This window comes from Bombyx mori, chromosome 23 (assembly GCF_030269925.1).
Source record: "Bombyx mori chromosome 23, ASM3026992v2".
Classification (NCBI taxonomy): Eukaryota; Metazoa; Arthropoda; class Insecta; order Lepidoptera; family Bombycidae; genus Bombyx; species Bombyx mori.
This window is the reverse complement of record NC_085129.1, coordinates 665,951-681,651: the sequence shown is the minus strand read 5'-3', so window position 1 is coordinate 681,651 and position 15,701 is coordinate 665,951. Positions and strand designations below refer to the sequence as shown.

Here is a 15,701-nt window from a genome sequence, read left to right as displayed (position 1 = left end):
AAAGTGAAGAAGGGGGTGGGGTGGAGGTTCCGTGAAATGAAACACCGATCCTTATTGACCTAAAAATGAAGAAACATTTATTTTCAGTATGTCTTTTGTAAAATTTTATAACAGAATGAATCAAACGTGGTAAGATAATAACAGAGCGGATTTACTTTCCATTTCGATAGAATTAAGTTTTTACCAACAATAGAAATATAATAATATTTTATTAAGTCATTTACACAAATACAATTACAATGCAGTATCGATAAATCTAATTTATTCGTTTAACCGAGTTAGTTAAATTTTTTTAAACATTTATTACATTAATGAATGTACACGGAGCGAGCGAGCGAGGCGTCGCCTCGGGCTGGCTACTTGCGGACACAGAATACACATTTTTTTGGGATTTTCCAATGATTTTTTTTCTCACGTACTTTATAAATATATATAGTGTATGCATCGGAAGGTGCGGGCGCCGCGCACAGAGGCACGCACGCACACATATACACAAATATAAGTTAGGAGCCGACACGAGCCCGACACTTATACCATCACATTGCGACGCACACCGGACGTCTTCCCTTTGTACCGCTACAGTTAAACTTCTCTTACATAGTTAAATTAACGGAATACTTTAAATCTAAATAAAAAGAGGGGGCGGGGCGGGGGGCGAGGGGCCGCCCGCGCCGCCGCGCGAACTTCCTAACTGAAACGATGACAGTATTTAATTTATCGCAAACACTAGAGAAATGCAGGTCCAATACGATGCTAATATTGTGTGTCATGAAACAAAATGTATATTTAAATTCTCTGCTTTTTACACACACACTAGCCGGCGGCTCACTTCGACGTCATCATGGTGACGAACTCTGAAAACAGAAGCAGAACGCAGGCATTACAAGTCGCCCTGGGGCATCATCACGCGCCGCGGCCGCACGCGGACCCACCTCGCATAACGTGACGTGGCTAAGATAAGAGTGTTAACACAAAAATATTACACACAACGAAAAAATAACCGACAGTGATAGAGATGCACTAATAACAGCTATCGGACAGATCAGCGGAGGCGGTGAGTCCGACGCGGCGCGCGCTAACAACGTACCGGAACATAAACGTTACCTCGGCATGCCACTACAAGGGACTGTGGGAAATACCACCCTCTGACGTAAGCGCGACGCGGCGGGAAGCGCCCCTCGATATCGCCAGGTGGTATTTCTCTTGGAAAAACTTATATACAAATATTAGACGCATGCACCAATCAATAGGAAAGAGTCGACCGTGCCCCGCGCGAGACAGGATCGACGAACAGCGAGAGAGAGAGAGAGAGAGGGGGCGGAGAGAGGGGGACGGAGAGCGGGGAGCGGCTAACGTGTCCAAGGCAGGTACATGTAATGACGAGCAGCAAACCATTCAGATTAAGACTGGGGTATACCTATAATCGCACCGCACTCGCCGCACGCCGTCCGACAATCGCACCGATCGCTACACACTACAAGAGGAAATCGTTTCGAGATCACAGCGTTATCGTAGTCTTTTCTTATGGACACTAGTGATGCTAGTGATGCTAGTGTACTAATATCACGATTGCGGATGGTGCGCGAGCGCTAGCGGCCGCCCTCGCCGCGACCGAATATGATTTGGGCGAGTGCATGGAAGTCTGCAAGAGAGAGAACGCTCGGTCGGATGATACGGTCCACCAACTCTGGCCGGCAGTAGACGCATGCAGACAGACGCAGGCGGCACATGCGAAGCGCCGGCGGCCGGGCGGGCGGCTCCTCGAGCACCGCCCGACCGCCGCTTTCAAACAATAACTCAATAAATTAATCAACGTCTCGCTTTCAAAGAGATCAACGCGAACATGGTGTTCGTAAATCAAGTCTACACGACGCGTGGGATTACTGAGCAAAAATGATTTTACGAGAAGTATAATGTCGAGTCAGTTTATAAATAAATGGCGGAGCATTGGGGCGGGCAAGCACGACGGTTGGCGTTAGTTCGTGCGGTGGGGTCTATCGACATGCTGGACCGAGCCTCACTGCGCGCCCGCTTTACTTCGAGAGGTGCTTGCGTAGTACAACACGTCTAGTTGTATCTTTTCATTTCCGGCAGGGCCTTCATTACGTTTATTTCACATCAATAATGGCTACAATAACAGCGTAACGAAGACCCAAATCACATTTACAATTTGGGATCCGATACTACTGACATTTTTGAATAAAAACAAAGATCCCAAAATATTTGTTAAGCTGTGTTCAAAGCGAAAATCACACTAGACATTCGTACAAACAAAAGTTATACGTTTGCACGACTAATTAATGTATTCAAATTTACTGTGAAAATCACTTCAAAAAGCACAGCCTGTACATTCATTCACATACAAATGACAGACAAGCAGAGCAAAACTAACAAATAGGCGATTTCGACAGGTTTATGAATGTAAAATAATGCGAACGAAAACCATTAACCATTTCAAAGCGCACTATTCTGGAGCGCGTAATCGGAAATCATTTTTCAATAAACGGATGGAACACACTTAGCGAACCACCAAACTTGGATGCACTACAAGCAGGAACAAAGGGCACATCTATTCACTGGTTTTGCTCAGGTGTACAAGACTGGAAGCGTGAACACTACTACTACTCTGCGGAGAGCTCACCTTCGTAATTGACCTGGCCGTCGCCGTCGATATCGGCCTCGCGAATCATCTCGTCGACCTCCTCGTCAGTGAGTTTCTCTCCGAGGTTGGTCATGACGTGGCGCAGCTCGGCCGCGGAGATGAAGCCGTTGCCGTCCTTGTCGAAGACGCGGAAGGCCTCGCGGATTTCTTCCTCGCTATCCGTGTCCTTCATCTTGCGCGCCATCATTGTCAAGAACTCGGGAAAGTCTATCGTGCCGTTTCCTGAAATTCAACGATTATTAAAATTAGCATTATTGTGAAAATCAAAGTATGTACATTATGGCGAATCTAACGTTCAAAACTTCGTTGAGAAATCAAACATGATGGACAATATTATTGCGAACCATTGGTGTTTAAAATAAAACACTGTGTTCAAAGCGGATCGACAACAGATGCGCCCTGGAGTATTCCAGAGTCAATTTATAAAGATGTATGGAAGATTTCTACGTGTCCAGGTGTCCACAGTGATGGATTTATCGCGGCATAAAACAACATTATTAACACGTTAATTCGTATTAGTCGTTCTGTTGTCTTGTAAAAATACGCTTTGTGGGTAGTTTTAAAATATTAGGACGATTTGTGTGATTCAACGCAATCCTGTAAACTAGCGACTTGAATACGTTGTACGGAAGAAAGAGATTACAGAATATTATTAGATTGTGCTATTTATTGAGCAGTTTTAATGCAATTGTATTAATTGGGACTCCAAAACAATGTTCAGGGTCCGAGTAATGACTTTCGGGGAAAAAAAGCACGAGGCGAGAAACATTTTAAACAAAGAAACCCCAATTTTCTATAATGCATTAACATTTCATCGGTAGAAAACAAAGTGAAATCAGACGACACGTAACGTGTTACGATGTGACTCGGGACTTTCGCTAAGCAAGACGTGTTGTTATCAACAACTAGTTTTTCTTCGTATAATAAATACGAAAACAACACTCGGAATTACACTGCATTTACTTTTGCATTAAGAGTCAGTCTCAAATATCGTTGAAAAGGCGGTGTAATTTAGGATTAGTTTAGAGTTCGTTAACGGCAGCCCAAATATTACTTTTGGTGGTAGTTTAGTCAGACTTCCAATCTGTTTAGCTGGTGTTGAATGATAATCAAGGCAAAGAACGTGCGTTAGTTTCGAAGTTCAAATTGTTAGTCGATTCTAATGATCTTCAGATTGGAACATTAGATTGTATATTTTTGTTGGTAGTCAACAGTCTGACCAAGTACACTACGTACACTAGTAAATTGTATTTGGCATGTTCTCCTAGTTCGCTAGATGGAACTATATTTATTCTGGCAGTATATGGAGCTTAAAGATTTCGATCACGAATCATAAAATAGATCGCGTGGGTCGTAGTACAAAACAAATTGGACTTTGTGAATAATTTATGCACGTTTTAACACCAAACCATATCTATTACTGTCAATAGTTTTGAAACGTTAAATTATGAAGCAGTGTCTTTAAATAGCTACTAAAATGAGTACACCATTTCGTATTTAGAAAACTAGAATAGAAAAGTAACGGCTATTTAAACAACTCCGAAATATAAAATTTGAATACAGGATTTAAAGCGATAGATAAGTTGTTAGCACGCGTTTGTAGGGAGGTTTTAGTAATAATTATTTGTGTAGCGTTCGTTACACACAAGCAAAATAAACATAAAGGATCAAACATAGAATCGTACACCTAATTACATAATATGATAATAAATTGTAGTCAGCGGCTTGGCTCTGGCCCTGGCATTGCTGACGTCCATGGGCGATGGTAACCACCATCACCATCAGGTGGGCCTTATGCTTGTCAGCCTACAAGGGTAATAAAAATATATATATGATAATAAGCGTCATAAATAATTCAAACTAGTACGATCAGTTGAATATAAAATCGCGAAACTTGCGTTACTCAACATCAACAAGCTGTCGGATGCGTTTGAACGGGAAATCCAATAATTTATGAGCCCCAATAACCGCATCTGTTTATGCTCATTAAAATGTCTAAGTGAAGCTACAATATCTAATATTAACATGTCGAAACATTCCAAGAAACATTATTTTCTATTCTATAAAATCTAATCCCATAATCTTCGAATTATCATTAGACTACTCGAAATAATAATACGCAATTGTGAAAATTCAATGCACTTTGTTTTATGCGGTCGCTTTGGCATTTTTAAAACAATAATAATATGATCGGATGTGAATGTCAAGTTTAAATGATAAAACGTACACATTACGTTTTTGTCTTGTGGCAATGTTGTCCATTGGTGATTACTTATAACACTCAGTTTACCTAATGATGGCTATTGTGTACAAATAAACCAGATAAATTGGTGAAGATACGCGAATTGAAGCGTCAAAGTATCTAAAGTTATAATGGCGATTCCAGTTGTCTAGCTTTTTGATAGAATCAACATTTCAATGTGACAACGGTGAACGCTCGCCAAGCCGCGTTGCAAAAATAAGTGCAAGTTAAGTTTGGCTTTCTAATTCTGGTCAACCTTTGCGAGGCGGTTCGTTCGTGATCTATAAATACACGAGCGTTTCACACACTGCATCTTGCATTCCGTGTCTTGCCACCTGGGACACTACTGTCAGTTGTCAACCGTTAACTAATGACTACGTCGACAGGTTTACTATCGATCCGGTTCAGTATGAGAAACGGATTGATCGTGTGAATGATTCAGATACACATTTTCAAATGGATACATAGTAAATGTTTTGTAATTTATTACTGTGAGTCAAATATCCTTGTTATTTTGATAACATTAGTACAAACGCGAAAACAAGCCTCGAATCGAATCTTCCGTTGCATTTCAACCTTTCGAGTAGGCCGTTCTTGTATTTACATATAAACACAGACGGCGATGTGTTATGATATTTGTTTCAGTCTGTGTTTCTGTAGCGTGTGGGAGCAACAACGGTTCTGTCTCCTTGAACCCAGCGCCGATGGCGTCGTATTTATTATTTTTGCATGGTTCACACAGCATTCCGCGTCACTAAGAAGTTAGGTTTGTTTTGATTTCTGACACAATAAACATATCATCGAAATATTGCGATTCATATTAGGTTTTTACACTTAGATTATGAAAACAGTCATTACTGTTAATGATTATACTGATTGCGTGTATTTTATATAATTTATTACAAATTTTTCTTCTTCGAAATTTATCTCTTCAGCGTCAGGTATTGAGAGTATCTGCAACCGCGGTTTAAAACATTATTTTAATTTTTTTTTTAATAATTTTTAGTTTCATTATTAGCGTTGATAAGTATAATACATATGTATATATAACATTTTTATTAGTAAGTGAGTAGTTTGTTCAAATTATCAGTACATTTTACAATGGAATGCACATGTTATTTAATGGTCAATAAAATTTATTTTATTCTTCCTCAGAGAAGCAAGACCACATAGAACTTTAAATAGGTGCGCGGGGAGCAATTATAACCCTGGCGAATTCTAAAAGTACATTTGTAGTTTTTTTAACGACATTTCTAAACTTGTGAAAATAAGGAATTATTCAAGTGAATTCAATACTTGTTCAGATTCAAAGTATTCTGTTCTCTTATTCAGCATCTATTAAGGTTGTTTCTGTTTTGGGTTAACACAATTACAAATCAGATAAAATAATATTATCTACCAAAGTGATGCGACACGTGATTCCCATTAAAATTATGACAATACGAACCTTTGTTTCCGTCCAATGTTTGTAAAGCCACAATCCTTAAATACGACTGTAAAGTCAAAAGCATGGGGCAATTAAGCCATAAATGCCACACAATCAAATCGGTAATCGTAAACGCAGGTCAACTGAGGGTAAGCTCGATGGAGTCATTCGGCAACGGCGTGCATGGCCCATATAAACAGCGCGCCCACGCTTTAAGCCGGCACGTAAAATTTTCCCAGTTATAAACGTAGATGAACTCACACATAGCCTGCCTATACTGTCGCGATGAAAACATAATTCTAGATAATTCTAAATGTCCAATGCAATTTAAGAATTGAACGATTCCCGGCGGTTGTGTTATTAACGGAACCCATCGACATCATAACGTGAATGCACCACCCACCTCAAGACGTTAGCTCGAAGTCTCAATAGCTCTATATAACAGTTGTCCCACCCTTTATTTACGGTAGCAATAGACAGAATGGCAGTAACTACCCGTCCGTGATTCAATACGTCCTACTAACAGTAATTACACATTTTTTATTATATACGCGTTATTATTCCTACATCGTGGAAGTCAAAGGAATATCTGGTAGGGTATTTGTACACCTGCAGCATTGTCGCAACGCTTCATTCGATAACACCAAGCCCCTTATCCTATAAGGCCGGACCTCCAATTAAAATCGAGTCAGATTAATTAAATATTTTTATTACATTATTCGCGGTTGAGTTTTAAGATTGAAACCATACTAAGTAGTAAAAAATTACGTAATCAATGTTAAGCTGTAGCGATTAAGATATCGTTTTAATCAGAATTCGTAAAAGCAGTCACCCGGTTGGTTCACTCAACACTTATGACTAATTCTCGTTATCTTGGTAAGCTCGTTACAGATACAGCCGTAAATATTTGAAAAGTATTTGATTCGGTTAATAAATTCAAATAGTACTCTTACTAGCCGTAAATTGTCTTCCTGAAGTGTGATAGACCCATACGTATTATTATCACAGATTATCTATTTATGATGCATACGTTCCGGCACTTTCCGACCGGAAGAGCAGTCGATATTCTGACAAGTGTCTCTATGTCGATGATAACATTCAAATTGCTCGGGATGTACGTACGCCCCCTTTTCGGGCAAGTTGCCGGTCTACCCAATAAAATTATAATAGTAACTTGATAGATGCAGGTATAACAAGCAAACGTCGGATCAGTCAATTTCGCATTCAACGGCTTTGCTAATGTGATATTATACGGTCGCTCCGAAGCCTTACGAATGAGGCAACAAGGACGCGTGATTCAAGATGGCGTCACCGACGTAAATTTAAACGAAACGCTGACACATTCCTTATATGCGATTACGTGGTAATAAATAACGGCCGTGCCCGTTCCGCGGATTCATAATTATGGGACTAATTGAGATAATTTGTCGGAAATGTCTCTTGTCTGTCCGACTAATATTTACGCTGGTGCAACCTGAAGCTACTACACCTACATCTTATTTTATTTCTTTTTAGATGGGTGGTCGAGCTCACGACCCACCTGTTGTTAAGTGGCTACCGGAGCCCATAGACATCTACAACGTAAGTGCCGCCACCCACTTTGAGACATGAGTTGTAAGGTCTCAATTTTAACAGGACAACGGCTGCCCTGCCCTTCAAACCGAAACGCATAACTGCTTCACGACAGAAATGGCAGGGCGGTGGTACCTACCCGTGCGGACTCACAATAACTTACAACATCTCTTTAATAATGCACTGCGCACGTCGCGTATTTATGGACTCCGATAACTGCTAATAGGAAGACAAGACTGCAAGCAAAACAAAACTGAAGAAGCAGTTGTTCACTTGATGTTAAGTTCAAGGTTACAGCTACATCCATCCATGCACGTTCATTTCAATTTGAATATCAATCAATCTGTGTGTGCGCTTCCTAAACGTGACCGTTAAGGATACGACAGTACGCCACGTGACTATAACGTGACCAAGTATAAACCATTTTAATTACAGACACTTTCAGAATTTAACAATAGAATTGGCTAGTGAAACACGCGGAAGCTATTGCAATTCTTCGAGAAGGAAACGGCCGACTCGTGCAGAGGTTATCGTACGCTTTATGATACCATATTTACGATGTTTCAACAGTTACGGGAACTGCATTCTGAATTCCCGAGTCTTCGATCAGAAACAGCGTGAGTGGGACATAAAAGCCGGTATCACAGATTCACAAAGATTCAGTATGTACAAGTTAGGGCAATGCTCCTGTATTCACGCTGAACAAAACGAGTTGGCCGTGAGCCAATAGAATATGCAAATTCATTTGCAGTTTCACAGCAATTCCAGACATGTCTTGGGTGGTTACGTGTGATGTCAACACTGTTTATTGCTGTCGTATTCGTATCTTGATAATCACGTAGCTTACTATAATTACGAAACCCTATAGATATGAAATTCTGCGCACTTCAGACACATATGTCATTACGGTCAGTCGTAAACGAAAATACGCCTATGTAGAAAGCAATTTCCAGTTTTAATCTAATTTGCAGATTACCCAGAAGACGAAGAAACAACTGAATGACAACAATCAATGACATTTATTTTTTAAATTATGTTAATTTTGGTATTGATTGAACTAAACCATTAGATATTAATTAGATCAGATCCGAAATAGAAGGAGGCAACTAAAACAGGGCGTGATTCAGTGTCTTAAAGGGCAAGATATCAATCTGGCTTACAACTAGGACGAGCGGCTACAGTGGGTCAGCGATGTGTACAATGCACGGGGGCGTAGCTTCTCGCACATAGGACGACCGATACAAGCTTGGCCGTCTACCAATTTTCAGCCCTCGTATACACACGATTGTAAAAATTATAATACGAACATTGTTTATTTCACTTTGATGTGAGGAAAATTCTACTTTTGGAAACATCCTTAAACATTTCAAAAAATTGTTTTGTTAAGAGTGGTCGTAATCACAGCATTCGAGATTATATGAGCGGTTTTTTAATCTCTACGTGATGTACTCTATGCTTCACTAATGCTCATGTTTGAGGAGCTGTTAAAGCTGCTTATTTTATACAGAGCTGCAAACACAAAAATGCACATGTTAATGTCTAGTCTAGTATACTTTACCGAAATATTATTAGTGGTACATTTGGTCAATTCTCGTATTTTGATGTATCCGATCATTAAGTGTACATCTGGCAATGTTCCAAATGATTAAATCCAATAACACAAACATTTACTATATAATTTCGAAGATAATGTACGAGATAGGGAATCAAAACGTTTTCATGAAAATAATAATTTGAAAAGCGGTTTAGTATATCTGCTAATCAGAAACGTTTGACTAACAATAAGGTGAAACACAACCGACACCGGTGTCGCTCTACCTACCCGCCTACGAAGTATTCATAGCTTTCTTGAAATTCTATAATCATCTGAACCTCCACGGCATTTCCTTGTTTTGTCAGACGTATCTTCAAACGGCGATTAAGAGGAAATCCACGGTATTGTAATAAAACGGACCTTGCCTTGTTCCTGCTATGATCTATTAAACGGCAGTGACTTTTCCGAAGGTAATAAGGTCAGCCTACCAATGCAAATATTCAATAGAAAATATCCAAGACGATCGTAGGTATTTACCTAACGTTTTAATAAATATTTAAATAGTAATATTGTTTTCCTTATTGTTTGTCGTCACGAGGTACGATTGTGCGCTATAATTAGATGAACAACAACAACGTTACTAGTACTAATTAGACTAAACGGAAAATAACACCAAAACCATATTAGATTTTAAAAACAAATTGCACTATATTGTTTTGTGATGTCGTCTTCGAATAGGACTAGCAAATATTTTTCCGTGGTTGTCATAATAGGCGACTGAGGGATTCACTTGAGTATGGACTGCAGCGTTCTCTGAGAATCTTACAGGGTATTGTCGACCAGCATTTATTGATGGTTAGGCGCATTGTATACTCATTGTCCTGCCTGTATCTACCCCAAAGCAGTCATCCGCTCCAATTTAAATGGGGGAACCGTGCTTATACCATATAATTGATACTTAGACCGTTAAAGCAGAATTCAGTTGGGGATACGTGCTTAAATAATGATAATAACATACGTTTGTACAACTAACGGACCTTCGGACCTTTTGGTCTTCAATAGTTGCCCCGGAGTCCACAGACACGGTAACATGAATGCCGCCGCCACCCATCTTGAGAATTGAGATCTATGTCTAAATTGTATAGTAGGTAATTACGCATTTTAAGAATGATTCACGGGTCAACACCAAATTTGACTTTGATTGCGGAAAAAAAATACATGGCATGAAAAAGTTTGCTATTTGAACTTTAATAAATTGACCACATATGAAACAAAATGCATCAGCATCGTATTTACACTTTCGTGACATTTTATGTTTTTCTGGGCATGTACAAAACACCTGATCGTTGTTTATGACTCGAGTGCCATCTAGTGGCACTGTGTAAACGTAAACACCCCACTCTCATAGCGCGGTTTTTTTGAAAGTACTAAAATTAATTAAATTTTATAAAAAAATTGAAAAATGAGCATTATTAACTATAACTATCACAAAAGCAAACTTTATACCAAAAAAAGGTATTTTATTTTCGTTTTTGCGAATAATTAACCGGAAAAACCTAGTATAAACGTTAGGACAAAGAACGAATTTTTTTTGTAGAATTAGTTGTGTTATGTACCGTCCACGTAGTAATTCAAGACTCCGTTTGCATGGCTATACAATGACAGCAACTTAATAATAAAGGAACCATTTGCGGTTAATCGCGAGGATGGCATTACAAACGGCTCTTTGGAGTTTAACCAGGTGTCTCCCCTCGCAGACATCTAAATGCAACGTATTGAATAGAATAACTGTAAATATATTGAATAGAATAACTGTTATCCCACTCTTAATGTTAGGAAGGGCGGCGTTTAACTGCAGGCCCATATTACATCCGTGTAAATTTCGTCAAGATCTCTGAGTACAGTACTTAATAAACTTGTCCAAAAAATTGATAATATTCTTCAAAAATCATAGTAACATTACAATGAACGAATTAATTAAAGGCCTCAAATAAAACAATTCAAGCTCACGCCCAAGGATACTTACTAACTAATACACGCCATGTGTAGTACGACGTATCTGCATTGTTAACGCAATGATGTCATCTACGAACGCCGTGTCTGCCTATCAGTCATTTTATCATCTATTGAACGGAATAAATACGCAAAATTTTGGGTGCTTATTATTTACCTATCTAATTTTGATCATTGCGTTAAAGCTGACCTGCCAATATAACATGTACAACAAACAACGCTGCCAAATATGATTCATAAAAATAAAAAAAACCCGCTCACTGATAAACGAACAAACTAAATCGCTTCAACGATTTTGATGTAATCTAATTGCTAACTGCCCATTCGCTATCATGCTCAGCATTACGTATAGTACCGTTCATTAGAGTCAACACAAATATTATTAGTTGACGTTCAGTTTAGTGGCCCCGCGTTGAAGTGCGCACGATACCTTTATATTGTATCAAACGCCCATCATTTCCAGTCTAGTTGCGTCTGATGGATTGTGACACGACATTGTGACGGAGCGGATTACATTCAAGACGATCGATTGAAGTCTTGACCGGCCGCTAACCTATTTTTGTGGTCACCCCGGTTTGTTAGGTACGCGCATGCGTGTAGTAGTTAATATGTAACGACTTCATAAATAAGCGTTGAGGTGAAAAACGATTTATTTTTTATTGTTTTTTCTAATTGAATGTCGCCATCAATTGTGAAATATTTTCGTCACATTTTAGACTTTATTAATCGGTCACGGGGTATCTTACGTAAGCTCAAGTTTACCTACAAAATACGCGGCCGCGAAACCAATAATTACGTGTGTAAACATTTTTTCTTTTATTTTAATTTCTTCAGGACCTTTATATAGTTTAATGTCAGTTTCTTTGGCACGCTGTATAACCTAACCCTAACCGAACCTCTTTAATTGTTGACGATTTATGGGTTTTTATAAATGACATCTCTGCATAAATAAAAAAGGGTATTTATTTTCTTTGATACTTAATGTAATTTATCGCGAAGTCACAAAATGAAGTGAACGTGGCTCGTGGACAAAACTACGATCCTTTTTTATTGCATTGCGCCGATCACATACGTAAATTACGATTGTGATTATTTTCATTGATTTTACTATAAACGCCGCTTTGCTTTTGCAATTCAATTTTATCAAATTTTATTCTAAAACCGCCGAGGTCCTGAATCTCCGTTACAAACATGATTGTACACATAATTGGTTGTCGGGTTGCACTCGGTCATTAATAGATATTTACTGATTCAAGATAAGTTCTGCCGTGCATTCAATCAAAACCGGTATTAAATAAATATTTATTGGCAAACAGCGACCACCACTACGGTTCGGTCGGAACTCGTTAATCTCGCGTCCACCTACATCACGAGTCATTTCTGAATGATAAGCGACAATAATGTTTTAAGCGGACATTTTTTTTGCAAATAATATAATTTAAACTTTCGACGAAACTACCTACCTACTGAGCAGTATAAGTCTCCTTCGTAAATCCTACACGACTGGTTTGAAATCACATCCGGGGGGACTCAAATTGTACTAAATTTTACTACTTATTAGCTCAAGATACTGATGTACTCTTTTGGCGATGTGAAATTAAGGTTCTCAGTTTTGCGAGCACAATTATTTAGTTGTAACATATTAATCTGTTACGTTGAACGACGATGCTAGAATATCTACTATCTAAGCAAATTGAAACTTTATCGTGACCAATTTTGATGGAAGCTTTAGAGAAACGATTTAAATTGTAAAGACCATTTATCGATGTTAGTGATTGAATAAAGACCTAAAGGGGCGTTCAAGTCAACCGGGTCAATCGATGCGGGGACGCGGCGCAATCGGTCCGGCGCCGACTAATTGCCTCTTCAATACACGATATACTAATGGAGCTTCGTTCAACTTCACTACCTGCACTACGTACATTTAATGGATTAATTAAGTCAGTAATTTATAACATTTATAGTTGATGATGATGGCAAGAGCCAATATTTACACCACTGTGGTGGCTAGGTCGCACATCCGTGGAACCTTAACCAATAATATTTGCTTTCAAGTGATTAGTTTTCTCGTAGACAAATAAAAATTTGAATGAGTTTTATTTATTTATTACTTACTTGGGTAGACGAGCTCACAGCCCACTTGGTGTTAAGTGGTAACCGGAGCCCATAGACATCTACAACGTAAGTGCGCCACCCACCTTGAGATATAAGGTTTAAGTTCTCAAGTATAGTTACAACGGCTGCCCCACCCTTCAAACCGAAACGCAGTACTTACTGCTTTTCGGCAGAAATAGGCAGGATGGTGGTGGTGGTGGTATTTCAAATTGTTAACTTGGGAATTTCTTGTCATTTGGATAACAGTGATAACAAACAAAAAAAATCCCCTGTAAAATTGACAGCAAATTGATTAGCTCGGATCTTGAAAAAGCTTTTTTTTTTTTTTTTTCCACAGGAGAAAATCGCCGGATCCCCACCCGCGCGGCAGGTGGGGTATGTGGGAGTTGAACCTCACTAAAAACTCCTGCCGCTCACAACCGGCGCCCTACCTCGGACCGGGCCGGAGCCCAGTCGGGGCTATTGAAACGGCGGGACAGGGTTGACGCAGAGCACATTACATCCATCCCACCGTCCCACGGACGCCGGACCGGTGGCCGCCAGCGAAACGACCACCGGTTCCCTCGTTCAGCGGGCCGAGAGCCCGCTTTGATGGCGCCGCGTTACACCTTCCCCCAGAGCGGTCGGGGGAACGCGGTCTACCATCACCCGGCTTCCTATTGCGGGTGAGCGTGCAGAGCACGCCACCCCTCGTCTGGGTCCCTCCCCGCACAAAACGGGTGGGACCCCTAGCTCTTAGGGGGCCAGGTCACGGATACGACCCCGGTCCCGACCCCCTGCTCGGCGGCGGCGGGTTTCTGCGTAGTGAGGAGAGCTTTCCCTCACTCGCCCCGCCGCCTCCTTCTGCGAGATGGTGCACTCGCAGAAGTCGAGCATAGCCTTCCATGACTCATCGCCGCCAAGCATCGACGCCACGACGCCAGGCAGCGACAAGTCAGGTCCTATCTTTGCGACCAGGACACGGCGCTGCACCTCCCAAGCGGGGCAGACAGCGAGCGTATGCTCCGCCGTGTCCAGGTCGTGTCCACAATGGTGACACCTCGTCGTCGGCTCAGCCCCTATCCGGCGCAGGTACTTCCCGAAGCATCCGTGCCCGGTCAGCACCTGCACCAGACGAAAGGTGAGACGTCCCTCGCCACGATTCACCCAGTCATCAAAGACCGGGTAAACCGCCTCGACGGTCCGTAGCCCCCACGCGGGGTTGGCCAATCGCCTCGACCACGACTCGAGCACGGACCGCCGAGAATGGGCCTTCCGCGCCCGCAGCTCACTCTCGGGGACACGCGCCACGCCCCGAGCACGAAGCTCGCTGCGCCACCGATAGTCGGCAGCGAGCGACTCCGCCTCCAGCTCCCATGGCGGCGTCCCCGCCAAAACACACGCCGCCTCGAAGGAGACGGTGCGATATCCGCGGATGACCCTGATGGCAACGGTGCGCTGCGGCCGGCGCAAGAACCGAGCCATAGTGGCCCGGTTGCGCGGCTCAGCCCACACAGGTGCACCGTACAGGGCCATCGATCGCACCACCCCCGCGTAGAGACGGCGCACAACCTGATCCGGTCCCCCAATATTCGGGAGCAGCCGGCTCAAAGAACCGGCCGTCCCCATCAATCGGGGGACCAGCTCCGCAAAGTGAGCACGAAAGGCCCACCGGCTGTCCAACACGAGGCCGAGGTACTTCAACTGCACCCCGACCCCTATCCGGACGCCTCCAACCACGATGTGGGTGTCAACAGGTGGCGCCCTCCGCGGCCCGTGAAACCACAGAGCCTCGGATTTATTGAGCGCCACGTCGAGACCCAGCCTCCTTATCCTTCCGACGACGAGGGCCACTCCCGCTGTGGCGAGACGGGCAGACTCCCTAAAATCATCCCCCCGGGCCACGACCAACGTGTCGTCCGCGTAACAAATAACGCGGAGGCCCGGGAGGAGGGCGCCCCTCAGCACCCAGTCGTACCCGATATTCCACAAGAGGGGGCCGAGAACCGACCCCTGCGGAACACCACGCACGACCGGAAAACGATGAAGGGTCCCACCGTACCCGGTACATACGACCGACCTGGCCCCCAAATAGGACCCAACCAGCCGGCGGAGGTAGAGGGGCACTCCATGCCTCTCCAGTGCCCCCCCTATCACG

General features: G+C 42.0%; 1 protein-coding gene across 3 annotated transcripts in view; it reads right to left on the bottom strand.

The window, feature by feature from the left end:
- Positions 1-51: 51 nt before the first annotated feature.
- LOC692927 (calmodulin) overlaps positions 52-15,701 on the bottom strand; it is a 36,684-nt gene continuing 21,034 nt past the window's right edge. For 2 of the 3 annotated variants that reach the window (XM_062675125.1, XM_012691191.3), the window contains exons 3-4: positions 2,642-2,884; positions 52-854 (exon numbers count right to left, since the gene is read on the bottom strand). In XM_062675125.1, coding sequence (XP_062531109.1) covers positions 826-854; positions 2,642-2,884 — 272 coding nt within the window. In that variant the 3' untranslated portion in view covers positions 52-825. 3 annotated transcript variants of the gene reach the window in all.